The sequence below is a fragment of the Daphnia magna genome, linkage group LG3 (genome assembly GCF_020631705.1).
Source record: "Daphnia magna isolate NIES linkage group LG3, ASM2063170v1.1, whole genome shotgun sequence".
Lineage (NCBI taxonomy): Eukaryota > Metazoa > Arthropoda > Branchiopoda > Diplostraca > Daphniidae > Daphnia > Daphnia magna.
Genome location: NC_059184.1, coordinates 3,402,402 through 3,429,939, shown reverse-complemented (window position 1 = coordinate 3,429,939; position 27,538 = coordinate 3,402,402). Strand labels below are relative to the sequence as shown.

Below are 27,538 nucleotides of genomic sequence, written 5' to 3'. Positions count from 1 at the left end.
CATTTTGATTACTTACAATATATTATGAGTAGTCCTATTTTAATCGCTGAGGCAACAGGACGAAAGAGTCAGTTTGATTTAGACTTGAGCTTAATTGAGACTAGGGGGAGATGGCTGATAAAGTTGAATGAAAAAGAAAAAAAAAGCATACTAATGCACTTTCTCACGAAAATCGAGAAATCGTGCTTCGTCTATGGCAACCGATTAATTGATCTAAAACTCTCTCCTAGAGAGACAAAGATTCACGGCGATGAGAGTGGTAGCATCCTCCTAGCTTTAATAAGCTTTAAAAGCTTTAGTTTTTCGTTTGACTGGACTTGTAAGTTGTTGCTGGTTAGCACCATTTTTTTTAATCGCTCCGTTATTGATCATGACGGTCCTGGAATTATGTTTTGGCACTTTTTCTTCCTTGGCCTAAGAAAGAAATATTTTTTTACTTCGAATCTTGAAAAATCACAACAGAAAAATAGTATACCTTTTTTTCTTCGTGGCGATGATACAAAACACAACCATACAGACAGATCATAGAAAGGATAGATTGAATACCCAACCAGAGCGCAATTGTCAAGATTTGAGTATGTTCAAAAATTTCTTTGCCAAATTTGATACAGATTATCAATTCTGTGAATAAAATGGCCCCAAACACCCAACACTGAGTGCCAACGCGAGTGCATCGGGGGTCCGTCACATAAGTATAGTATTGCCTTTAGAAGAAAAACACAACGATAAAGAATGTCCATTCATTAACCAAATTGAGAAGAAATTTGATTGTCTACCTGACAGAGGGAGCGACTATGAGCCCAATAACGACAAGGCGCCACAAGTTGAGCATATGATTCGGAGGAAGCTCAAAAATATGCTTGAGAAAAAATGTGTTCAATTCTGTGATTTGCCAAAATAGAACCAGCTGGCAAACGGCGAGGAAGCGCATGTAGGAAGAATGGGGATCTAGCCAGCGCACGTGCGTCCAACTTTCCGGGGTGAACTGTAAAACAGCTCGTTTGATCTTGTCCGATGTGGTTGGGATGTCTTTAATCGACTCCCATTTATATTCCCGCATTTCAAGGTAATGACAAAGTTTCATTCCAACCCAAATGCCAAGGCCGTTGCATAGCAAAATATCAAGGATAATGGCATCCCACCTAAAATCAATATGTGTTGAAATTCTGATTGACAATTGTTCACAGAACCAACTTACCAGCATTCAACAAAATTAGGAAGAAGATGAGCAAAAGCAATCTGTGGACAGCAAATGAATGTAGACAGTAGGTAAAAGAAGTAAAATCAAAAAGATTGGTTCGTATACCTCAGTGATTTCCCACATTACGCTGATCGTCCATAATATTCCATAATGGCGAACAAGTAAAGCTTTCATTATCCATCCAAAAAAATGTGAAGCAGCAAATACATCTACATGTGACCAAATCCTTTCTAGGCTGACGTCAGAACAATTTACACCATATTCCTTTACAATTAAAAAGTTAGGATTGACTAACATCAATTAATATGCAAGTTTCTCACTTTGTCCATATCAATGTGGAAGTTTTCAAGAGATGGATCAGTCCACACCAAAATACTCCTAACAGTTTGATAGTTTTGGAATAGGAAGAACTGGAGACACAAAAAAATAAATTTGTAATGTAGTAATAAAATCATTTTCATTTTATTAGAAAATATATACAAATGAAGTGCAGCAAATTTTACCTGTAGCGCAATTAGATACAAAACTGATAGTCCAAACACCATCCTCCAGACAGCCGGATGAGGTCTTGTAAAAGGTCCATTTGGAAAGGCAAGGACAGATATGACCAAGAAAATGAAAATAACACATCTAACTCCGGCCCACACATTTTCTCTAAAATCGTCATCATTCCTGTGTAGAAACGTTTCATATAGGTTTAATTACAAACTTTAATTTACTACAAAAAAGCATGCGTTACCTTGTGAAAGCCGAGTATAAGAGCAATGACGAAACCGTTGTTAACAAAGTAATGGTATGAGGCTTATAAAAAAAATCGAGTGAAATATCGTCGACAGGTCTTTCATTAATTACATAAAAATGGTCTTCATCTTGCGAAACGTTTGAGTAAGTTCTTTTCCTAGTTGCCATTGTACGGTTTAAAGAGAAGTGCAAAAATGAATATCGCTTTGCACTGTCTGCTGTTTTTGTTCTGCCATGGCAACGGTTCCGTGCTGCCACCTGTCAAAGTCCGAAATTGGCTGCGTAGCGTAAGAACGTATTCTCACAGATAAAAATGTTCACAAGTAAAATTCCACTAATAAAATTGATCATTGACACTTATCCTCCTTAATAAATTGTTGCAGAAGCACAATGTTTTACAAGTAAAAATGTTCATTAGAACCTTTATGAATAAAATCATTTTCACAAATGCAATGTTGCATTAGTAAATATCACCACAAGTAAAATTAACTATTTGAAAGAAATTTATAAATAGTTCATAATTAAAATGTTTCAATTGTAATAAATATCACTGATAAAATGGTGCGTATTTAAATTGTACTACAAGTAAAATGTTGTTCATTTGTAATAAATGTCATAGATAAAACGGTGCATTTGTAAAAAGTATCTAAAGTAAAATGTTTCACAAGTAATTAATATTACAAATAAAATGAACCGTAGATAACAAGTTTCATAAGTAATAATTCAAAATTAAATTTTTGCACAAGTAAAATACATTTTTAGAAACAAATTTAGAAATAATTCATAAGTAAAATGTTGTAATTGTAATACATGACATAGATAAAATTGTGCATTTTTAAAAAGTATTACAAGTAAAATGTTTCACATGTAATCTATGCTACAAATAAAATGAACCATTGATAACAAGTTTCATAAGTAAGTTTTTGCATGGTCATATATGGTTGATCCACTATGGGTAAATTTCCTCTCGGAAAAGGGATACCCTCTTGCGGGTTTTTACCATAAAAAAACCCGGGTTGTGGATCGGGGCGAAAGAGTGATTTTCCACCCTGTGGGAGCGCCTCTTGCGGGTGTGTGGTTTTCCTCCACGCAAAAAATTCATTTATTGCTAGATCCTAGATGGCAGTCCCATCCCAAGAGGAAAGATTTTTCTACTGGTTGTCGAGATAGTTGCAAAGCGCTGTTATAGTTTATGCTTGTTTGATCGTTTGGCTCCCGGTAAGGTACCAGCATGTGATCAAATAACGGGTAGGTTTCATCGCCAATCAGGTGAACATCACCCGAACAAAGTTCAGGCAGTCTTTGGTAGACAAAAGAAAGCCTGTAGACACTGGCATCATGAATTCTGCTTGGTGGGCCAGTGAAAACATCCAAAAATACTCCATTTGCATCGCAGATGCCTTGTAACGTTATAGAAATTTGTTGCTGGTGATTAACATAGCTAGATTTATTTTTATTCGCTGGTGCTCGAATAGGAATGTAGGTGCTTCCGATGCAACCCAATACTCCAGGAAAACCGGATATCTGTACAGAGGAATAATGTTATAGGTTACATGTTTACAAAAAGACAGGGAAACAACAATAAATTACTTGTTCAAAATGATGTGCTATCACTGTCTTTTCTTCATTATCTTTTGGAAACCTAATAATGCTAGGAGCAATGTCATTAAGCCAAAAACGCACGGAACGTAAACGTAATATTTGTATTGCGCTAGTCGTTGGTTTAAATAAGATTGTAAATCAACATCACATTAAAATAGCTTTACAGTTATAGAGAGTGACTAAATGATGGATCTATTCATCGGGATTTTGGGGAAGAGCCACCATATTAAGGAACTCATTTACAAAATTTGCTATCTGGTAATTGAATTGGACGGGAGCAATTTGTCGTCCCTGAGAAAAGTTGGGATTAGCACAGCTCACGTAATTTCTTCACCATACACTCACCACTTACTCATTCTCTCTTCTTCGTTCTTTATTATTTTCTTCTAAAGAGCTGTTGTTGGGCTGCTTTTCTCTGGTCTAACAAAAGACGTGGGCCCGAGTTCCTTCTTTTCTGCATGGGAAATGTCAGCAAACATCAGTCATCTTTTCATTTCCCCTTCGTATATATACACAACACGAGACATAATGGGAGAGCTATTCAACAAGCGGAATAGTCCTTCCTAATATAATGTCCCCTTTTCAGTTATTTATTGTGAAATATATCCCAGTCGATTTGTCCAGCCACAAGAAGGAAAACCCGCCTCGCTGCAGGAGATGTTTTTGAATCCTTTTTTCTTTCTTATATGCCCTCGTAAGCAAAGCTTCTTCCTCAATCCTATATGCCAATTAAAATGATGTATTCACACAGGTGATACATCGACACGGTCACCGACCAAACAAACGCAGCAGATTTTTTTTTACACCTTTGTTATGTGTGTTGTCTTGTGTAGAGACAGGGACATTTCCGACCGATTCTTACAAGTTTGTAATTTGAATGGAAAACAAATTCCGCGCGCGGCTGCGTTTCAAATAAGCAGAGTGTTTCGTGGACGTGTTTGACCAGTGGCCCAGTGTCATCGCGTTCCGCCAGCTCTCCAGGAGTTTCGGGAGGATTCATGATACCTTGCAGACCACGTTCACCTTGTTTACTAGCAGGAACTTTGGGACCAATCGGGCCCTGAGTTCCACGTTCACCTTTCTCGCTAGACAGACCAGGTTTGCCTCGTTGACCGGGCAAACCCTGAAATTTTGGACGTATTATAAATAATTATGTTTTAGTCCCGCAACACGAAAGAATTAAAGAAAGTAAAAATGTCGTACCACTAGACCTGAAGGCCCAGCATGACCCTTGTCACCTTTAGGACCAGATTGACTCTATTCAATGAGAAAGAAAATGATTTGTTTCAATCCATGAGAATCTTGGCGGATTGAAATCATGATAGTTTACCGAAGGACCGTCAGCTCCCATCATACCGACAGGACTGCGCTCACCAGGACCTCCAGGAGGACCAACAGGTCCACGTTCGCCAGGGAATCAACGCTCACCGCGAAGACCGCTGACACCCGGTAAGCCAAAAACACCATCACAGGTTCACCATCTTTTCCGGGATTGCCAGAAGTTCCGGCAACACCAGGAAGTCCCTAACTAGAGAAAAGAAAAGGCTAAGTTAACTCCACACTTATTCTGCCTCCTAACGTAAAATGCCAAACTTTAAAAAATTAGTATTAAAGGCGCTGTTGATGATAAAAGAAAACAAAAGTTATCGTTATAATTGCCAATACAAATCATCAGACCTTAGTGAAAAATCATCAGACCTAAAGAGAATACTGGGTTTTCTTACTGGTAGGAACACTTGACCAAGAGTTGTTTGCTAACGCATAAGCAGAGAACTTATTTTACAGTCCATTAGCCAGACCACATAAGCATTTGCCAGCAACAGCAATAACCATCACTTTGGAATCTTTAGCAATGATCTAAAACAAACAATGTAGAATAAATTATTTGCTAGTACCTTGGTTTTTGAATAAATTTACCTTTTTCAGCGTTCTCACTTCCCGTAATCTCCAGTTTGAAGTTTGGGATTAACAACTAATTGATCTAACGCATCCTTTTCGCTCTTGCCATTTTTTTTTGCTTCACAATTGACGTAAAAATCTTTCGGTAATTGAGATAAAATTAGACAGGTTCTAATACACTCTCAGTTTTTTGGGGGTATTCGAGGGTATTCGAACTAGTAGCGTTTTGGTTTTTGCTACTAATAGTATAGGGGGGGTATTCTATTAGTAGCATACCTGTTCTAGAATAGGGGTTCGAATATCCCCCGAATACCCCCTATACTAGGGATATTCGATTCCTACTAGCATCCTGAATTTACCCTTCCCCCGATTCTTCATGCATACCCACCAATCTATAAATATACTGCTTCACGACTATGAATAAATTACAAAATATAAATGTCTTTCAGAAGTCTGTATTCATCTGAGATTAGGCCATGGGAAGGAGCATACTACAACGGTGCAAGACAACATTTATACAAATACAACAAATTTTTTATCATAAAAAACCCAGTTTGTTATTATAAAGAACAGGAGAACAAAATAAGACAACAGTATTTGCATTTTTGGAACACCTCAACTTAAAAATAAACATCATTGCACATGATGACACAATCAAGCTTATAAGCTTGAAAGCGCCCACTTTTATAAAAGTGGGCGCCATTCACTTTTAAGCTCGATTGTGTTAGCATTGCAATTTAGCCTTGTAGGTCTCTTAAACATTCTAGGGATGCTCTAAAGGCTGTTACTGAGGGAGAAGGAATTTTAATATCGAAAACGCATTCCTCAAAAAATCCATAAAATGATTCAAAATACTGAGGGAAATTTAAATTAAATGCATAAAACGAGCAAAACAAGTTAACGAAAGCAGTTGCAAAGTCGTTACCACACAGTATTATATCACGATCGATAACAATCCAGAAGTTTGTAGGAGTTTCCATCGTTCCCATGCAGCAGATGAATGGCTGCTTCAAATGAGGGTCTCGCGTTTCGCTTAATTGAATCAAGTCAGCATTATCCTGTAAACACAACACAATAAAAAATTGCTATAGTTATAAATAAAGACGAAAAAGAGTAAACTTTTAAACTGAAAAGAAAATTGCCTTTAAAAAGACTATCAGTCGTTCCGTAATCAAACGAAAATTAACTTTTCGGAGTTTAACGATGCTTGGAGTCAGCTTTAGTAACACGAAAACGGCCTTAAGACATTCTGTTAAAAGGTATTTCGTGAAAAATACAAATTAACTCGAAAAGTAGACTATAATCAACTTACCGTCAGGGCAGTCAGGAATGTCAATGTTTTTTTTATTAGCCAGAGCCAATATTTTAAATAAGAATTTTTCTTTAAAGACTTTTTCGAAGTTCTTGGCATCGGGATAGAGTAATTGAAATTCTACCTGAAACTTTAGGAATAAAAATAAGTTAGCTGAAACATCTCGAACGTATTGCTGTAGCACATTACCAGAGATCCATTTTGGAAGTCCTTGAAGCGGGGATATTCTTTCATGATGAGACCAGGTTCAGTCAGAGTTTGTTTGATTTCTTTTTGGCGATACCCAAAAGTCGCCTTGCTGTACTCAATGATGACTGTGTCATTATCTCCTCCAGGCGGATGACTCTTCAACCATTCAACCTGTAAATATAAACAAAGTTAAAGCTTTTATTGTGGATTGAATGTTATTTAAAAAATAAACCTTAAACTGGCATTCGGCTTCATTGAAGATGTAGTCGGCATTTTTCTTTACATGAGGCCGTTTCGTGACACGCGGTTTTTTTTGGATTGGAGGGGAGGAAGGAAGCCATGAAAAAGTTTCAAGTGACTTGTCAGTTGAGAATAATTGCCTTTAACTATAACTGAACATAAAAAGCATTTAAAAGAATCAATGGACATTTTGGAAAAGGGTCTCACCAACCAACAAACACACAGCACAGAAAATGTTCAACTTAAAATAGATTCCTACTACATAGATATTACCTAGCAATTTTTCTGGAATTCCAGCCGGCAGTTTGTTAGTCGACAGGAGATGCAACCGCAGGTCTTCTGCAGATAAAGTTGAGATACAAGTTTTAGATTCCATTAAAGCCCTCAATCACATAACTGTCAAAATTGTCTGCACTGACGACCGTCATTAACTTTTTTGCATGCTGGATGTTTGCCATATTTCAAATTAGATTTGACAAAAAATATTTATTGTTTCAATATTGCTAAATCTGTTATATTAATTCAAATCCCGGTGTCTAAGAATTATTTGTGGGATTTCTATCCAGTATTCTGTATTTTAAAATGATTTTTATTGATAAATATCTCTTGGATGGCAACGTTTACTGACGCTGATGCAAAAATTCGAATACCTGGTATTCGAATTCGAATACGGAGGGGGCGTTTTATTCAAACTCGATCTTCGAATACCCGGAAGTACGAAGGGTATTCTATTTCGAATAAGGATTGTCTTATAGATAGTCGAAGATTTAGAATAGGTAAGACCATCTACCAGACCTATTCTAGCTAAGAGGTATTCGAATCTCGGATAACCAACGTATAAGATTAGAATATCCCCTGAAAACTGAGAGTGTAGTTCGTAAGGATCGATGTCCGGAGTCTATTTCCGATGTCTCTAGCTGTCCGGCTTGACACGCCTTCTGTTATCTATGTCAACATGGTCACGTGTCCTGGCGAATGCTCTGTGCCATTTTCCATAGCTTCGATATCGACGCCTACTTCCTTTTCGTAGCGGGAGAGAATTCGGCTGATATTACTTGTTTTACAATTTTATGCCATTGGTAGAAACCACGTAATTTTTTCTAATTTCTTTTCTTTACCTTTTCTTTGCTTGAAATCCCAGCAAGCTTTATGTTATGACAGGATTACTTACATACTTTCAGTAAATTTTAAAATGATGTACGTCAATCATCTAATTCATTCCTAGTTTCATCAAAAACAGCAGCCTCATCATCAGCATTATGTTCTAACTCATCATCCCTTGCAGTTACATATTCACTTTCAGCCGATGAGCTCTTTGCTTCAGCTAGCTGTTTAATCCTATGCCATTGTTTGCAACAACGACGACTGATTTAACAACTTTAGTTTTGAAAAAAAAATTAGCTGTTTAATCCTATGCCATTGTTTGCAACAACGACGACTGATTTAACAACTTTAGTTTTGAAAAAAAAATTAGCTGTTTAATCCTATGCCATTGTTTGCAACAACGACGACTGATTTAACAACTTTAGTTTTGAAAAAAAAATTTGCTGTTTAATCCTATGCCATTGTTTGCAACAACGACGACTGATTTAACAACTTTAGTTTTGAAAAAAAAATTAGCTGTTTAATCCTATGCCATTGTTTGCAACAACGACGACTGATTTAACAACTTTAGTTTTGAAAAAAAAATTAGCTGTTTAATCCTATGCCATTGTTTGCAACAACGACGACTGATTTAACAACTTTAGTTTTGAAAAAAAAAATTAGCTGTTTAATCCTATGCCATTGTTTGCAACAACGACGACTGATTTAACAACTTTAGTTTTGAAAAAAAAATTAGCTGTTTAATCCTATGCCATTGTTTGGAACAACGACGACTGATTTAACAACTTTAGTTTTGAAAAAAAAATTTGCTGTTTAATCCTATGCCATTGTTTGCAACAACGACGACTGATTTAACAAATTTAGTTTTGAAAAAAAAAAATTAGCTGTTTAATCCTATGCCATTGTTTGCAACAACGACGACTGATTTAACAACTTTAGTTTTGAAAAAAAAAATTAGCTGTTTAATCCTATGCCATTGTTTGCAACAACGACGACTGATTAAACAACTTTAATTGTGAAAAAAAAAATGAGCTGTTTAATCCTATGCCATTTACTACGGTCTCATTTAAGAAAAAATGAGACACGAACGAGAAAACGAATAAAAGCAATTCAGATGTTGATGTTCACTCAGACGAGAGAAGGGGAATCCAACAAAAACTCATATCAAAAACAAATAAAATAAGGGAATAAGAACTTACTTTGGAAAAGAGCGTATTGAGGCAGTGAACTTTCTGTCGTTCTTTGACGAACGCGTAATAATGTCTCACACCCTTCAGCGTGAGTTCTTCCATTACATTGATCTCGTAAGGATTATCAATATGTTTCCTCTGCCAATTAAAATGTTATCAATTTGTGCATGTATAGTGTGAATATATTTATGTATATATTCTTATAGTACAAGAATTCACGTTCTCATTACCATAAACTCCTCTACAGTTACAGGAAACGTTGCCGAATACAACAACATTTGGCGCTTGCTTGGTAGGAACGAAATTATGCGATCCAACATATCCATGAAGTCTTGCGAAAGCAATTTATCGGCCTAAATGCTCACAACAACATATAATGTATGCAACAAATAACCTACACAGACTACATACCTCATCCAGTACAATGACCTTGCAATGGTCCATAACAGCTATCTTCTTTTACATCAGATCCAATACACGACCAGGAGTAGCAATCACAACATTAACTGTAAAACCAAATGGTGTTATCAAAAGTTATTTCTAATTTAAAGTAATGAGTACCTTTTCCAAAAATTCTCATAATGTCATCTTTCAAGTCGATACCACCAGTAGTCACCATGATGCGAATATCCAAATGTTTCACCAGTTCAATGCATATTTGACTTGTTTGTAAAGCCAATTCACGTGTTGTCACAACAATCAATGCTGAAAAATAACTGCCATTAAAATTACAGGAGAGCTTAAGTTTGAAATGAAATTACCTTGAATAGGCTGCTCAGATGGAACAACTTGTTCCAACACTTGTATACAATAAGCACCTGTCTTTCCAGTTCCATTTTTAGCACGAGCCTGAATATTACGACCAGTCAGAGCCATAGGAATTCCAACTTCTTGAATGGGTGATGGAGTCTCCCATCCCTTCTCAAAAATAGCCATCAACAGTTCACGCTTCAGACAGAAGTCCTCATAACTTGTTACCTTGGTATTGGTGACATCCTAAAAGAAAACAAAGCAACAATAACTAAAAAAAGGGGGGAGCAAAATGGGTGGCAGCCAACGGGTTAACTTTTAACATACACATACACTATACAATGATAAAAAACAAAACAATACCAAAGACAATAAGAAAATAGGATAGTTCAAATAATAGGACTTTCAACAAACCAAAAAGAGGTCACGTCTCTTGGGCATCCATGATCAGCCCAGTCAGAATACTGAAGATGCCAAATGCTACGCTGCTGAGACGTGGGCAAGTGAATTACATCCAATTTTTTGATAGATTGACGTCCGGCAGAGAGTTTGCTAACTTGTCGCGTTATTTTATACTTAAAAATAAATATAGGAAAAGTTACTTAAAAATTTAAGCCATTTGATGATTTTTGTAAACAATACTTTACCAAATTCTAAGGTAGCAGCATCTTGTTGTGGCCAATACGTAAATCCACTGTAGCCATTCATACTACTATGGCTGACATGGCTTCTCAACGTGTTGACCGATTTGGTGTTGAGAGAAGGGGTTTGTTGCAAAGTTACGGAACAATCAGTGTGGCACTTCTCATTAAAACAGCAAGTATTTCAAGTATCTGTAAAACCGCCAATTTCAAAACGTAACGTGCTGCTTCAGGATCGTCGAAATAAAAATTTAAATTTTCTTCGCTCCGTTGGCACTGGATGCCAAACATTCTCTTTTGGTTTAGTAAATTTGTTATGTCGTCCCACCTGAAAAAACTAACTATATATAATAAAAAATATAACAATATATATATAAATAATAACTACCTATTTAACTACCTTTTTAACAAACCTTCTATTTTGTTGCCAAGATAACTTTTTTTTTTTTTTTATACGTGTAGGTGCCACTGGCCATGGCTAGTTGCCACGCCAAGATAACTTCAAAACCTTCCACTCTGACCTACTGTTGATGACTAAATGCAACATGGCCGCCGGTTGCAGACAGATTCTAACCGTCACCACCAGGGCGCTGTTGGTTTTTTGAATCTTGTTTTCATTAGTCTAGCTCACACATTGACGGTGAAATGGCGGCAAATAGCGACCCTGAATACGAAGTGGAGGAAATTTTAGATTCCAAGTAAGTTTGTTTTTATTTTTATTTTTTTGAAATGTACTTACTGTTTTTCAAAAAGGAAATTTGTGTGTGAAGATGGCAAGTTCCGAGTCTGGTATTTTGTTAAATTTCAAAATTGTCCAGACTCGGACAATCAATGGCTGCCAGCTTCGTATTGCAATTGCCATGCCCTCGTGAAGAAATATTATAAGAAGAAAAAAGAGCGTGAATTAGGGTAAGTTATGATAGAGAATTAATAATATTTAGATTAAAAAATTAATATATATATTTTTTTTTAAGTAGAGCTACTGAAAATGCTGTGGCCCCAATTTCGCCTTCTGCCCCCCATCCTTCTTCACCCATTCCCAGTACACCTTCTCCGACTCCATCAACTCCTTCTCCAGAATTTTCTCCTTTTCCTCGTCCAGTTTCTTCCTCTCCTTCTTCTTTTTCTTCATCTTCCCTACCACCACTTATTTCTCCGTCACCTACTACTCCGTCCCCAACTTCTCCGTCCCTAGCTTTTCCGTCCCCAACTGCTCCGTCCCAAGCTTTGTCGTCCCCAACTTCACCAGGTCCAGCAGCTCCATCTTCACCAGCTCTAGGTCAAGCTCCAGATCCAGCTCCACCATCAGAAATTCTTATTCCAGAGGGAATACCGAAAAAGAAAAAAATGAAATCAAAAAGAAAAGAGTGAGGCATGTGGACAAAGTTGCCAAACATAGAATTTGCCACAACGTAAGTAAAGGTTTTTTTTAATTTTTTTCTTAAAAAATTTATTTTTTTTCTTAAAAAATTTTTTTTTTTAGTGTTTACAGAGGGGCCATATGAAAAATACTTGCCCTAACCAAAGATATCGGCCAGGAAAGATTAAAAAAACAAATTAGTTTTTTTGTATTTTTTATTCTTTTTTTTTAATACATCACATCTTCATTTTTTATTATATTCATTTTTTTTTATAATGATGATTTTTATTGATGATCTAAGTTCAGCATCCTGAAAATTCTGTATACTTTTTGAAAAGACCGGCATGTTGTAATAATTGAAGTGCATTGGAAGATATGACGTCATGCTGATGGGAACCAACCATAAAGTGCAAAACACACTCCCATCTACCCATTGCATATTCATCCAAAATAGCAATGCCTCTTGCTTTTGGATCTCCATCTGTAGGGGGTTTCATACTCCACTCATTTCCACTATAGTTATACACAAAAAAAGTATTCTGCTTTGATTACAAATTTATTTTTTTACTCACCCGATCAACAATGCTCCTTTCAAATATCTTCCAAAGGAGGATTTAGTAACCATCCCTTCAGTCCGCCTTGCATTTCTACTTCCTGCCATAGACGAAGTTCTGTCAGTAGTTTTACAATATCATCAACTTCCCTGTAAAGGTAAAACAAATGTAGACCGCTAAAGCGGCCTTGAATTACGATTTTACTGGGACCATTTCGCCCCTTCGGTTTCCTTGTCCACTTACCTGGTGGCTGTCATCGTCGCCAATTTCACGCAAGTTCCGGCCGACCTTGGCAACGTTGAAATCCTATAATATTATAATTTCTTATGTAATATCTTATATTCCTATTTGAGTGATTTTATTGGCCATTGCACCAAGAACTGGGATTACATTGAAAAGTTCACTAATTTACATCAGGTAAATTACTTTGTTTGTTTTTGTGCCATTAATAGTGTGATTGAAATTTTCATAACCGACAGATAGGATACGCATTGTGGCGAACACAGAAAAATCACAAAGCAACACGAATGAACGTTTTAAAGGGAATCTGAAATTTTTCTTGTTTAAATGTTTTCAAATGACGGGGAACATGCAATTGGGCAAACAAGAATTAAGATGCAAAATTAATTATTGCAAAGGTATTATAATGAATATTCTGAGTACTGTTCAATATGAAAATAAAGAACCCTCGTTAGGAAATGAATAAAGTAAATTTGATAACCATTACCCAAGTAACTTTTACTGGGTAATACGTAAATTTAGAGTTATGTTGAACCCAACATTTTTGCTATCATCATTACCGTCATCTATGATTTCAATATCCGATGTCTTAATTGGGTCCACACTAATGCGGAACGGCCGAGGGTTACTTCGTTGCAGTGGGGTTGCTCCTTCATTCACAGAAGCTACGGTAGTCTTCATCCAAGGTGCTAGAGCAATGTCTATAATGTAAGAGGAAGGTGTCATTCGATGAGAATGGACAATCAACGAACGACCGGAAAGAGGCGCTATCTGGATGTCGAATTTGGTGCCTTTTCACGCCGACAATTGTTTCCGTTTCGGCCTGAAACAATCCACCATGATGCTGTACTTTATCAACGTTAGCCATGGAAATCAGGATTCAAAATCTCGCACGTCTACCTCATCGCTCCCGGTGTCAACGGCGAGGAGATGACGCTGAGAACCGAACCCAACGAGCCGGCCATTCTGTAATTGTATTTGAGTCCATCACTTTTTCTGCTTCATTTCATTAATATATGTTTGAATTTGATATCATTTTGTTTTATATTTTCATTGATAGGCTACTGCCTTGGTCTGCCTCGTTGGATTTGTTCGTTCAAATTCACTGGCCAAGTTGAAACGCGATTCAGGTAAGCATTTTCTAATCCACGACTTTGATGGGCGTTCTTGTTTAAAAATTCTAATTTTCATGATGAATCATTGTGATTAGATCTAATAAATATGCGATGAAATGACAAAAGGAGTTCAATGTTATGTATTCATTGGGCGACATGTCGTACAAAACAGGGGACATTTCAACCCCGGCAAAAAACAAACAAACAAATAAAAAAAAACGTCAATACCTTGTTGTTCTTGGAATAGAATTTAATTTTTTTCCTTTTATTGGGGCACTGCTTCGCTATGTGGCCTTTCTGTAAACACTAAAAAAAATAAAGAATTAATATAGCTGTAAACAAAAAAAAATTGCATTAAAAATACTTACGTAGAAGCATTTTCCGTTTAATGCTTAAAATGCACAGTCTAGACCAAATTATCAACCTTATGCACGGTTGGGACATTCCCTTGGACCCGGATCTGGCCCTTATGGTAAGAAGACAAAGAGATGTTGTTTAAAAATGTTGTACTTAGCATCTTCCATTATTCTGTAAGGTCCTGTTAGTGGAGTTTCTTCCCGACCGAGGGTAGACAAATCTGCATTAGCTCAAATTGAAAAAATTGTTGGTAGAATTCCATATCAACCTGTTCAAAACGTAAAATGATGTCATACGTTCTGTCTACGTTTGCGTAAAAAATCTAAATCAGTACCTGATGGCTTGAAAATGATAGCCTGAGGAGACAAATGTAGTGGCCGATTGATTGTGTACTATTGTTTGTTATTAGTACTGAAATAAAAAAGCAAATAAAAAGTCCTCCAAAAATCAAACAAATTGAAATTTTTGTCTGCCCTTGGTGTTGTGGGACAGTCTTCGCTGACTTCTGTTTGTGACTATCCAACCCAGTTGTTTAAACAACCCCTTTGGTCCTTTGTAAAATCATCCATGTTGCTATGTTTCTGGGATTGGGATGCGATTGGCTAATTTTAAATTATTGTCTCCCCTGGGTGTTGTGGGACAATCTTCACTGACTTCTGTTTGTGACTATCCAATCCAGTTGTTTAAGCAACCCCATTGGTCCTTTGTAAAATAACCCCTGTTGCTGTGTTTCTGGGATTGGGATGGGATTGGCGGTTGGAATTTCAAATTTTTGTAGATATTCTAAGCTTGGCTAGCAGTCAGTACACAGTAGTGGTCGAACCGCAACCAACTTTTGTTTTAATCTAAATTGTGCAAATAATAATAGATTTTTCGTGTTTTGGAAGTGTTGTTACAATGGAACGGTTTCGCATAGTTTCTGGAGCTCGTAGCGACAGCCATGTTTGCATCGACTCGTTGGATAAATATATTTTTCATCGAAATGGAGTTGTCCGCGGAATTACCAGGTAAGTTTCTTCATTACATACAATCTTCTGCCATGCATAAAACAATTATATTTTAAAAAGATACCGCTGTAGTCGTTACTTGACTAGAAGATGTACGGCTAGCTTAACATGCAATGAGCAAGGTGTTTTTTCTACAAATGGTTTTCATAATCACGAGGACGACCAACTTGAAATTATAAAATTTGAGTTCATGGATTGGTGTCGTCAACAAGCTGCCAACACTAATGTCCCTCTGCACACCATTTACATGTCAGCTTTAAGAAGGTAAGCTGCTATTTTTCTTTCTATCGCATTCAAGTAGAATGTTGTTATATGTTACTCTGTATTGTTTGTTAATTTGTGGCTTTACGTTTGTAATTCTTATTCGTAGATATCTCATTTTCATTTTGTATTCTTAACCTATAAAGGCATCTTGTTCATTCTTTTTTATGTTTTTTTATATATTAATAAGATTTCCGGGCCGTCCACCTGTCCAATTTGTCGGTATCCGGTCTACCCTATATCGCGCGCGTCAACAAAATGTACCTGTTAATCCAAGAAATGCACAACATTTTGCTGACCTCATCAACGCCAATCAAAGATATAGGTAAATTAAAGTACTCTAATAAATTTTGATTATATTTAACAATCTGGTTACTTTTTCAGAATGGATTTGAATGCTGTCAACCAATTTTTCTTCGGACGCGTGGTGGCGGGGGATGGAGAAGCATTAGTGTTTGTTAACGTCGGAACTCTCCCCGCTTTCATTGATTCCCACGAAATGCATATGGACGGAACCTTTCATGCAACACCTAGAGGCTTCTACCAGTTAGCATCTTTACACGCTGTATCATACGGCATGGTAAGTTTTTTAAACATTCCACCCTAATATGAGCAAATAGAAAAATCCAAACGACTGATTTTGTTGTGGATTGCAATTGTGAGCGACTGAGCGAATGGTGGAATTGGCTGGGGCGCAGTACGTAAAACAGGGTTCAAACCCTCTCGGCTAAGCTTACCCACGCACTTCCAATGGATAAAACTATATGATGGGGCTACTGAAGGGCTTATCAATGTATGGGTGGATGGCAACCGATGGGCTGGAATTTTAGCTGTATCAACAGGCATACACTGGCAGTGGGGTGTCGGACAGAGGTAGAAAGTTAGGCGATGAGCTGACGGACTAACCGGTAGAGATATCTTGAGGGAGGCAAAAAAAGCTTAGATATCCACGGAAAAGTACAGTGTTGGGGTTAGACGGCCAGAAACAGCTTGGATTTTGGCGGGCAAGTTGAGTCGCCGGACAAAAACAAAAAGGGTGGTTAACGGGTGGAGATGGTGGGCAATTTCAAAGAGTCACTGTGGGAGTGACGGGCAGAGATAGTGTTAGCTGCGACGGGCAGGTAAAGTTCCAAAGAAATAATCCGCCGCACCTCCGCGAGTTATTTTTGGCTACTCCCCGTTTTCGGATCTGAAGAGATCGTGGATTTTTAGTTCCTCTTCCGTGCCCTAGCGGTTGAATGTAGGAAATGGGCTAAAGTAATGTTGATTTCATCATCCCCTCCCCCCCGATTTAACACGGGCACAAACCTATTAGTTCAGCACGAAAAAAATACTGTAATGCCACCTTCCTTCGGACACTGGATGGACCTAAGCTTATTACAGTTTATTTATACATGACATGTGATTCACGAGTAGTTATTTTGCATTTTTTAAAAGACAATTTCAGTGGCATCGTTTCTTATGACGAACAAGACCCAAGCACTGTACGAATGCTGCCTCCGTCGGTTGTTGGAGATTTGCCAGCAGAACACCGGAAGAGTTCCGGAACCTACCCTTCTCATCAGTGATTATGAGCTGGCAATACTACAATCCATGTCGGCCGTATTTCTTACTGGTAGGGCTCGTGGCTGCTACTTCCATTCTGGGATGGTAAGTCCTAAAGTTAAATTTATTTTTGGTAACCAAGATAAAAGAATTCCAAATGAAGTAATCATGTCAAAAAATCTTGTAAAATAACATTTTTTTATTCCTTTATTTTATTCGCCGCCTCTTAATATTATAAACTGGTCGTCGATTATGTCAAGTCGTCATGTTATATAGTTATATGTTATTGCTTCATCACGATGCAAAGATCACTAAATTATGGGCATTTACCTGAATTTGAGTAAAAAAAAAGATGTAATGAAATTCACTATTTTAAAGTTAAGAGTTCGAAGTCCCGCTTGCTGCTAGTTTTAAAAGCGCTTCCACATTTCTTTCAAGTCCAAATATAGGTATGCCTGCTATCTGGGGTTAGGACAAGCATATAGGACGAACGACCAGATAAAACGCCTAGTGAAACTCGCGATTGCGCTTGCTCTTCTCCCCCTAATGATGCTTGGAACGGCTACGAGGTAGTAGCTAATATTCCTTCAATTTCAAACTAAACGATTAATAATTTTATGTTATATAGGAACTACGGATGTACGCTAACGAAATCGGTGGCGCTATTGACGCAGAATCCAGAGTACGCGTCAACCAATTTGTCCAGTACATACGATCGTTTTGGATGGAGCGCATTGGACCAGAGAGATTCTGCGTCAACATGGACAACAATAGAACAAATAACCAGATGGAAGCAAACCACCGATCATTCAATGATCTTATAGGGAATCCACACCCCAACCCGTGGTATTTTTTAGGTAAATTTCAATTAACTTTCTCAATCTCCATGATTCAAAAAGAAGTAACGTTTCTGTCTTTTAGATCGCCTTCAAGAATTTGGTCAGGAGGCGGAGTACAAGTACCTAGCCCTACGGGATGGCACCCCTGTTAGGGATAGAAGACGTCAACAATACGTTACGCGAGACAGGGAGATCAGGGCTCTGCAGATTGATCTACAGAATGGACGGATAACCATCCGGGAGTTCTTAATGGCAGCAGCGTTCCGCTTCGAGCCCGTCGAAATAGAATTTCGAGAGCAAAACGTTGAAGAACTTAACCGCCCCTTGGACGAAGTACGTGCGGCATTCGAGGCTTTGCTTCATGTTCCACCTGCCGTCATTGATGCCCCGAATGTCGCCGTTCAAGAAGATGAAATGGTGGAAATTGAAGTAGTTCTTGCTGCGGAAAATCGTCTGGAAATTGCTGCAGTCGAAGATCCTGTGGCCCCAGTTCAAAGGGTTCGTGGAAGAGGACGACCTCGTGGAAGAGGGCGACCGCAAGTTCGGGGAGCACCAAGACGGGAGGCGAATGAGGAAATGGCCATTGTCGATCCTCCGGCTGAAAATGGACGTGGAAGAAGAGGGCGACCCCGTGGACATCAAGGTAGAGCACCCGCGCCACGTCAACGTGCAGCAGTTGAAGGAGGCCCAATCGGTAATCCTGCTGCTCTGTTGAATCAAAGAGGCGGTGCCGGAAGAGGGCGTCGATACATACGTCGGGTTGAACCAGCTGATCAAAATTTGGAATCAGAAGACTCGGGGGACGAAGACAACGCCGTGAGGATGGAAAGATTTTTCGAAGCTCAAGACGCGAATTTCTTGCAAAGAAGAGCAAATGTAATGGCAAGATTAGTTCAACTGCGACAGGAAAGGGAAATAGGGGCTGCTCAACAAATAGAAGATATTAACGAAGAGTTGCCCGTAGCGGATGTTCGGCAACATCAGGGAAATATCCTTCCACAATTCCCAGAAGTTAACCATGATGGTAATTGCCCCGTGTGTTGGTTAAGGATGCCAAACACCGTATTAAACTGTGGCCATATTTTTTGTTTGGAGTGCATTGAAGTCATTGAAGCGTCGAGGATTAGAACTTGTCCAGTGTGCCGCTCAGCATTCGACACTCACCGACCTCTTCTCCCAAATGATGTAGTAGATGTTGCCAATATTTTGTTGGAATTTGGTAACCAACACTAATGTTTATTATAGGCAATCTTTGTCCAATAATTGTCCAATTAGGAAAACATGCGTTTAATCAAGAGAGCAATACATTTGAGAATCAAGAATTGTGACATTGTTCGACTTCATTTATTCTTATTCATTCAACATGCACTACCACGTATGTTTAGAAAAAAAAGTACATATCAATGAAGAACCATGGCAAAGATTAAATTGCAAGTTGCTCTCACACCCTCTCGTCCGATTATCTCTTGGATTCACAAAAGTAAGTCTCATCAGCTATGTACAGAATTCTAAAACAGAGATAACATATCTGATACGGTGGAAGATTAACACACCAGAGGAAGAACCTTTTAACTTATTATTTTTTAACTTATCATTTTTGAAACCCTCAGGCAGTGTGTTTTTTAAGTTTTAACCGACAGTTCAGAAATATTGAGCGAGGGCTTTGAAACATCCCTTATTCAAAAAATTTAGCTAGCAGCTTGTGCAGGTTTATATAGATGTCGCTGGCATATGTGTAGAGGTTCCTATTACGGCGCCGGAGACTGGGGTTTGAATCCCGATGCGGAATTGCAAAATTTAGGGCAAATTCGTAATAATCTGCCTTCGTAGGGAACAAAGAAAATTTTTGTTTGTTTTTATGAGATCAATTAGATCATTAAAACTAATAAAAATTTTCCTTGTTATTTAACAATTAACACCGATTGAAGATTATCATGAATATACCACAAATATCTTATGTCCGCTTTAAGCCGCCACGAGGGAAAATATAGTATCGATCTAATACGTAGAGGGTTACACTGTTACTAAAGAAACGAGTTACATGTGTTATATGTTACTTATGAACATAAATTTAAATGATTAATATTTAGTACTAGACACCAAGATCGGATGCTGAAGTGCCAAGTCTGCATTCTGACCTGCGGTATTTCTCCTCTCGGGCCTTATAGGAGGGAAATGAAAAATAATATATTTAATTAAGTTTTAGTTAGTTTCGTTACAAAATTTTTTGGAATCGTGTACTTTACCTCTGTTCTGATATAATACAAAATATTTTATCTCCAAAAAAGCTGTTATTTTTCCTATGTAAAACTTCAATAATTTTTTGCGGAAAAACTATAAGTCCAAATTAAATAATATTTACAGATATCAATAACCCTCATCAAGATCTATCTATTTCTATAAAAAAATTTGAACAAGTATTCATAGAAAAAAAAATTTAAAAAGGATTATATTTTTTACTTTTGTCAATATGGTTGAGTATATCCACAGAGCGTAAAAACTATAAAAAAACGTCTTGTCTCAAGTTTTTTGTTTATGAATAATTTTTCATAATTTTTACAGAAGTGGGTAGCTTTTGATGAGGGCTATCGATATCTGTAAAATTTATTTAATTTGGACTTATTTGGACCCGATACCTGTGAAACCGCACCGACCTTAACAAAAAATTGTAAATCGGTTTACTACCCTTATTAGAATTTTTTAATGCGATAGTTTTGCACAAGTGGATAGATCTAATCAAGAGCTATCCATTCCTGTAATTTTTTTTCAAATATAGAGCTTATGGTTTACCGATTATAATTCATTTAGTTCACGATCCGTCAAACCACACCGACAAAAATATCCAATCGGAAAACTACTCGGTTACGTATTTTTTAAGTAAAAATTTGACGGAAGTGGATAGCCCCCATCATTGGCTATCCATTTCTGTAAAATTTGTTTATTTAGACCTAATATGGTTACCTATAAAGCTATTTTAATTTTGTGTACTGGGATAGAGGGATTACCCGAGACACGTTAAACCGCACCGACCTACCTACCTGAAAAATAGCTGATGGGTCATTACTCGGGTAGGTGCTTATCAAGCGGTTTTCTTTCGTTTAAAATACCCACTTTAAAAGATATGGCCCAGCCTTAACTTAAAATGGGTGTGCAAGTGAAGGAAAATAAATAAAACTATGATGTATTGCAAAAAACAAGTCAAATAGTGTACACAGTAATGATATCGGGTTTTGGAACCCGTTCCACTACCCGAATGCCCATGAGTGGAAATTCACAATTATTACAGTAATTTTAATGAAATTATACCGTTGCTTAATTAAGTAATATTCTAATAAATGAAAAAAATTATAAAGTTAAAAGGTATTGTATTACGGAAAGGAAACAGAAAGAAAAATAAACAATAAACATAAATAATAACAAACACAAAACAAAAAAATAACGGCTCGGGGGTTTTACGTTTTTGCCTGACAGGGTTCAGGTCCCTGAACGAGATGGAGTTGCAACTGAATTCGTTTGGCAAGTTGCGCTAGTGTAGCGAATTGAGCTGCCTATCTCTTGCTGTAAATTGAGGCCAGGGACCTGAACCCTAACAGGAGTTGTCGTCATGTTTTGCCTGACAGCGTTCAGGCCCTTGAACGAGATGGAGTTGGTGGAAGCACTGGATGCTTCGGCCAACGCAGCCCCACATAAATCTCGAAGGCCGACACCCAGTGGCGTTTTTATTGAACCGGTTACTTGTGATAAGTGTAAGGGCTGTTCGACATCTTTTTTAAGATTTGTTGAAATCGTGAAACGCAGCAACTCATGTATTTTTTCGTCTGCTACGAGTGACTTGTGTAGTTCTGCGAAATATTAATTAAAAAAAAAAAACAGTGATAGAAAAGGGGGTTAAGACCTCTTATGAACTCAGATACTTCAATGTAAGTAACATTACTGTTTTTAATGTCGGCTTCATTACTAATTATGAACCTTATTAGATCAACAATGAGGAAGAGGATGATGATGATGACAAGGAATAAGTTCGTCTCCCCGTTGTTTCGTTTTTTCTGTAAAGTAATTAACGATGACCATTATATTTGTACAATTGTTACTGCATTAAACTTGACACCATTCCTTGACGCATACTTTCAGGGTTATTTTTACATAAAAAAATTGTCAGTATTAAGATTATTCGTATGGAACTTTAGTAGGCTGTGTACGAAGGGAATTATAATTTTGCATTAAGAAGATTCCAGGTTATGAAGGAACTTGGTCTAAACATTTGCTAGTAAGATGTCGGATCCATTCATGTGGTTGCATGTTTCGATTTGACCAATAACTCGTATCAGACATGAAGGCTGGGAAGACAGTGAAAGTGAAGTAAATGCATTCTGCGTAAAGCAATCGACCTTCAATACAACTGTTATCAAATTGAGGCAAGTAAAATATAATTAAGTGAAACTAAGCTAATTTTCTAGATCTCGAGTAATATTTTGTAAATATTTATCTAAACTCAAAATTGAAAGCCAGACAACAAGTAATGGAATGTCATGTATATTTCTCAATTTACAAAAATTTCATCACTTGAATCATAACAAAGAGCTTTATCGACGATTCAAATCTAAATCTTCCATGAAGGAAGTTAAGTTCAGCCGAATCTTTTTACTGCCTTGACTTACGCATTGAAGAAGATTCATCATCTGCCTAGTGAGTATATTCCTTCAACAAAGGCATAAACAAAATTATTAGCTGCTGACGACGCGAATTTCTTAAATTAAAGACAACGGTATTAATGCTAAATTTGATTGAGTTACCGTTTGTTCTTGAATCCATTTTTCCAAAGAATTTTCAGGTAAATAATATGCCTTTATGTATGTTTCGACAATATGTGGGTCAGGAAGAGGTCTTAGACGTGTCAAGCTTTCCACTTTGACTTGAAAATGCCTGAAGTCTAACTGCATTAGTGCACGACCTTCGTTCGTGCATTTCCTTACAGCGGAAAATCTAAAGAATTTCAAATCGGATACGGTCTTACATAAAGGTGCGTAAAATAAGGCCGAATACCCGTCAAGTAGTGTATGGTAACAGGCACAAAGAATTTTATCCCATAAAATGTTGTAAATTTCAGGAGGCAGAATCTGAGGGTAACAGACACGAAGGACACTCAAGTCGTAGTCACTGAGAACCTGCGAAAGAAATAAGAATTACATCATAGATGGAATATGATTTTTATAGCTTTTTGTTTCAACAAGATATATGAAGATATCTGAGGGAGCAATTTTTGGAACAATTGGACAACAGTCTAAACCGTGTTTCCACAGAGAATTAGGAATACTATATGGACAATCACTGTTAAACATTTGTAACTTTTCCAAATAACGTGTTTTGGCCTCAATACTAAGTCCACTGGCATAATTAGACAGTGACATAGTTAAACACTAACACTATAACGAACTAATAAATAAAGAAAACACATCAGAAATTCAAAACAACCCCCTTTTCTATCACTGTTTTTTTCTAAATTAATATTTCGCAGAACTACACAAGTCACTCGTAGCAGACGAAAAAATACATGAGTTGCTGCGTTTCACGATTTCAACAAATCTTAAAAAAGATGTCGAACAGCCCTTATTTTGAGTTACTACTGCAACAAATTACTTCTAAAGCAAATTACGTCTGAATAATAGTTGCAATGGGCAAGTGTTCTAGTGGATAAAGTTATTTGTGAATAATGTTATTCATGAAAATTATTATTACTGAACAACTTACTTGTGATAATATGTTACTTATGAATATATGTAAAAAATAATTAATTTTCATTTACTAGTAAAACAAATTACTTCTAAAGCAAATTACTTCTGAATAATAGTTGCAATGGGCAAAAGTTCTAGTGGATATATTTATTTGTAAATAATGTTACCTATGAAAATGTTAAGTATAAATGATGTTATTTCGTGTTACTTGTAAAACAAATTACATCTGAAACATAGTTGCAATGGGAAAAAGTTCTAGTGGATATATTTATCTGTGAATCATGTTACTAATGAGAAAATTTTTATTTTGTTATTTATGGCATTAATTACCAATGGACATTTTTACTTGTAAAAATAATATAGCTTTACTTATACATATTTTTATCAATGGAAATTTTTATTTATGGAACATTGTATTTCTGAAAACATTTACTTGTGAACAGACGAAATTTTATTTTTACTTATGAGCGTTGTTACTAGTGAGAATACGTCACTCTGCAACGATCCCTCCGAAATTGATTGCCTCATCCGATTTACGAGTTTCTGTGTCACTCTGACATTACTCACATCCGCTCGTCCTTTTCCTGAATACAAAGTCAGCCTACACAGATTTACGTACTTCCTATATTACTCTAACCATATCAGAGTCTAGAGATAATATGTTGCAACCCTTGTACAATTCCTATCCCATTTCGTGGCAGCAGATAAAAGCAACGTGTTTTACCATTAAGGTTCCTACTAATTAAAATAATTGGTTTACATTCGGATATATATATATATATATAATATCGTAATTTCTTTGGTCTATAATAAAGCAATCCATTTGATAGGGCAGCTGCAACCTACGGTCGCTTTATATATCTTTAGAACAAATTTGCGTTATAAAAGGATAAGAAAAATGGCTGCTTGAAGGTCAATCCTATATAGTGATCGGCCGAATCAGTTTTGATTCAAATCAAAATGTGATTTGAATCAGTGATCGAATCAATTTTGCTTTATTTTCAGATTTTTTATTTTAACCGAAATTTGATTTGATTTTTGATTTTACCATTTTTCGATTTAATTTATTCGAATCAATGATTCTCTAATTAAGAATCATCTTTTAAAATTATTTTCTGCAATCTTACACATCTTAATAAACTAGACCATTTCTTGGTAAACAATAACTATTGATTCTGATTCTGAATGAAAATTCATTAAATTGTTCTGATTTTTGATTCTTTGATTGTGCTATTCTATTCTGATTTGATTCCATCACTTTTCACATTGATTGGCCGATCACTGATCCGATGATACCTTTATTTATTTAATTTTTCTTGAAACGCCAGACCAAAACAACAAAGAAAACAAGACGAAACACATCTCTATAATACATCGACAAGTGAATAAGGAGAAGGAGGAAGTACATTGATATCTCCAATATACGTTCAATTCTAGTCTGAAGAACTATAGATGGAGCTCAGTTCTTTTTTAATATCAACTATCCAAAATAAAGCGGATGTCAGTGGGGAAACATGTAGGCAATCGTTTTTGGTGTGAATACGTCTAACTTGAATGAAAGTCTTATTGCTGTAAATCATAATAGTGATGGGATTGGCGGTTTAATCGTGAAGGGGGAAACGAAAGTTCAAAGTGTGAGATTTTAATAGATTGTGTGATCGAACCGATGATTTCACACCAACGTGCTAAAGAAAACGATAGCGGGAAAACGGACTAGTCTACAATCACATCAATTGATAAACATTTAGTTCCATGATAATAATAGAACGACTGATTTTGATGACTCTTCCCTCTTTGTCAAATAAGAATTTCTTTTCTGTGTAAAAGCCAAGCAATTAATACTAGTTGAGAAAGAGGGGAGGGTTTATGAGAGCGAGCCAGAAAAAAGAGAGCGCGGTATGGGATGATGGTGAAATGAATTCACTGAATGACTTGGTAAGCCTCCCGCGTTAAGAGTAACGAAGACTAGGATCGCATTTCTGTTATTCTTGAACGATTAAGTTGCTGAGAAAAAGGAAAAAAAAAAAACTTGCGAGATTCTAGATCAATGTTCTGGAATACCGTACCACATCAGGCTGTTTCTTGCTGCCGCTTTTATCTTCTTCGGGCCTGTGCGTTCGGCTCCTTAATACGTTGGTGGCTGGTAATCCCCGATGGTACCTACAAATGGAGAAGGTAATAGTTCGAATTTCCTTTCAGAAAGAATTAAGCGTTATGTTTTAATACCTGGCCGGGCAGCTGATGAAAATGGTGGTCCTTGATAGCCTCCTCCAACGCCAGCCAAGCTTCCACCAACAGGATCTGCGGTGGTTCCCATGCCAGGAAACGAAGTATAGCCTCCAGCTGACGGAATTTATAAGATAAAAACTTTAGTAAAATATAGCTAATCGCGACATGCTTCAATAATTTACTTGATCCAGGCGTCGTAGCTCCACCAGGTCCACCCATTCCGGTTTCATAGGCAGTAGCAAAGGCCGATTCAGCGCCTTGGCGGTAGCGTTGATAGGCGAAAAAAGAACTGCCAGCCTTTAGTATGAAAATGAAATATGTTCATCAAGGAATTCTACATAAAGCAAAAATGAGTTTAATGTAGTTAATAAAAATGAGTTACCCATGTGAAAATGGAGAAGAATGAAAAAGCAATAGCAGCTCTCAGGTTGTTGCCCGCAGCTAGTGCTGCAGTTTTGCTTTCAGATTTGGTCCACTGACTTGCAAGATAGATAAAACCAACAGCATAAAGAAAAGACCAGAATCCTAGAAAAAGACAAAATTGTTACAGGTACAAGAATATATTTTTTTCATTTACTTGGGCTACAGCTAAAAACTAACCAGAGAAAGCAAGGTCTGCAAGAACAAAGTGGCGTCTGGTTTTCACCGAAGACATCTGGGGGAAGAAATACTCCCCAGCAAGCAGCACAGCTGCAGCCAAGAAGGCAATGACACCTGCACTCAACAAGCACAAGTTTGATCATAACACACATCAAAGAACTTAAGTGAATTGTGCCTTACCAATCCCAACTCCATAGTTGCAAGCATTGGCATCTGAATAGTAGAGACAAACCTCCTTCTGATTTTCAAAAGTCCAGCCTTTGGATGATATGGAACCAAACACTATGATCGAAAAGAGCTACAAAGACATTTGCAAACAAAAAAAAATTAAAAAAAAAGAAAGAAAGAAAATGTGGTATGGAATCGATACACCTGAAGAAAAAGGCTAGCGAGAGGCGGTACCAGCGTACGATCAACGTAACAAGCTGGCTTTAGCCCTGATCAGGCGACATGCATACGTGGTTAATTGTAAATAGCTCTATCAACTTACGATATTCAGCAACCTGAGGATAACTTGAGGCCGCTGTACAAATTCAATCGGATTGAAATCCGTTCCTGCCTTTCCGGCACCGAATGCTCCTGCCTCCATGTTTGATACAAAATTTTCAGCTGAGCTTGTGTTATTGATTTTGATGCTGCCTGCCCCTCTGTTCTTAGCGCCAAGCTCAAGATGGTGCGACGCACTCGCAAGGAGCTGTCAAAATGAATTCACCAGCCGCTCGGAATTGTGCTTGCATGCGGGCGTTTCATCACTAAAGCAGAAAACTAAAGAAAATTATTTTCCCGTTGTTCTGTTTTTGGCGTGAGCGGCTGAACAGATGAAACTGATG

General features: G+C 37.2%; 2 protein-coding genes, 3 long non-coding RNA genes and 1 pseudogene across 9 annotated transcripts; 1 reads left to right on the top strand and 5 right to left on the bottom strand.

Moving 5' to 3' along the window:
- Nucleotides 1-2: 2 nt before the first annotated feature.
- On the bottom strand, nucleotides 3-27,532 carry LOC116919248 (phosphatidylserine synthase). 2 transcript variants are annotated; one of them, XM_032925203.2, is made up of 14 exons: nucleotides 27,199-27,464; nucleotides 26,889-27,006; nucleotides 26,709-26,822; nucleotides 26,491-26,633; nucleotides 26,291-26,405; nucleotides 26,106-26,222; nucleotides 1,941-2,070; nucleotides 1,705-1,873; nucleotides 1,522-1,611; nucleotides 1,307-1,465; nucleotides 1,199-1,239; nucleotides 777-1,142; nucleotides 476-704; nucleotides 3-414 (listed from the first exon to the last, which is right to left on the bottom strand). In XM_032925203.2, the coding sequence occupies exons 1-14, from the start codon at nucleotides 27,295-27,297 to the stop codon at nucleotides 277-279; spliced, it is 2,028 nt and encodes a 675-aa protein (XP_032781094.2). In that variant the 5' UTR covers nucleotides 27,298-27,464; the 3' UTR covers nucleotides 3-276. The 2 variants fall into 2 exon arrangements, with proteins under 2 accessions (XP_032781094.2, XP_032781095.2); XM_032925204.2 differs by lacking the exons at nucleotides 26,491-26,633; nucleotides 26,709-26,822; nucleotides 26,889-27,006 and having other exon boundaries at nucleotides 27,199-27,532.
- LOC116917610 lies at nucleotides 3,932-5,616 on the bottom strand. 4 transcript variants are annotated; one of them, XR_006644461.1, is made up of 6 exons: nucleotides 5,462-5,616; nucleotides 5,243-5,401; nucleotides 4,875-5,072; nucleotides 4,748-4,801; nucleotides 4,351-4,667; nucleotides 3,932-4,262 (listed from the first exon to the last, which is right to left on the bottom strand). It is a non-coding gene; the product is annotated as an uncharacterized LOC116917610 (long non-coding RNA). The 4 variants fall into 4 exon arrangements; XR_006644463.1 differs by having other exon boundaries at nucleotides 4,875-5,068; XR_006644460.1 differs by having other exon boundaries at nucleotides 5,269-5,401.
- Nucleotides 5,883-7,616, bottom strand: LOC123470729. Its single transcript, XM_045171369.1, has 7 exons — nucleotides 7,458-7,616; nucleotides 7,276-7,336; nucleotides 7,177-7,235; nucleotides 6,945-7,115; nucleotides 6,756-6,885; nucleotides 6,586-6,692; nucleotides 5,883-6,501 (listed from the first exon to the last, which is right to left on the bottom strand). The coding sequence occupies exons 2-7, from the start codon at nucleotides 7,283-7,285 to the stop codon at nucleotides 6,181-6,183; spliced, it is 798 nt and encodes a 265-aa protein (XP_045027304.1). The 5' UTR covers nucleotides 7,286-7,336; nucleotides 7,458-7,616; the 3' UTR covers nucleotides 5,883-6,180.
- Nucleotides 8,062-11,392, bottom strand: LOC123470728 (annotated as a pseudogene).
- LOC123470732 lies at nucleotides 21,789-23,568 on the top strand. The gene is made up of 3 exons (XR_006644459.1): nucleotides 21,789-22,067; nucleotides 22,125-23,167; nucleotides 23,255-23,568. It is a non-coding gene; the product is annotated as an uncharacterized LOC123470732 (long non-coding RNA).
- Nucleotides 22,665-23,516, bottom strand: LOC123470731. Its single transcript, XR_006644458.1, has 4 exons — nucleotides 23,494-23,516; nucleotides 23,191-23,312; nucleotides 22,941-23,130; nucleotides 22,665-22,845 (listed from the first exon to the last, which is right to left on the bottom strand). It is a non-coding gene; the product is annotated as an uncharacterized LOC123470731 (long non-coding RNA).
- Nucleotides 27,533-27,538: the final 6 nt, after the last annotated feature.

Excerpts from the sequence above, each read along its gene's own strand:
- LOC123470729 (XM_045171369.1), bottom strand. Across the intron at positions 6,886-6,944 it reads ACTTCCAAAATGGATCTCTG|TTTCAGGTAGAATTTCAATT; the intron begins GTAATGTGCTAC and ends TTATTCCTAAAG. Across the intron at positions 6,502-6,585 it reads GACTGATAGTCTTTTTAAAG|GATAATGCTGACTTGATTCA; the intron begins GCAATTTTCTTT and ends TTGTGTTTACAG.
- LOC116919248 (XM_032925203.2), bottom strand. The coding sequence starts at position 27,297 with ATGGAGGCAGGAGCATTCGGTGCCGGAAAGGCAGGAACGGATTTCAAT. Across the intron at positions 26,634-26,708 it reads TGCAGACCTTGCTTTCTCTG|GATTCTGGTCTTTTCTTTAT; the intron begins GTTAGTTTTTAG and ends GTCTTTTTCTAG. Across the intron at positions 1,466-1,521 it reads TCCACATTGATATGGACAAA|GAATATGGTGTAAATTGTTC; the intron begins GTGAGAAACTTG and ends TTAATTGTAAAG.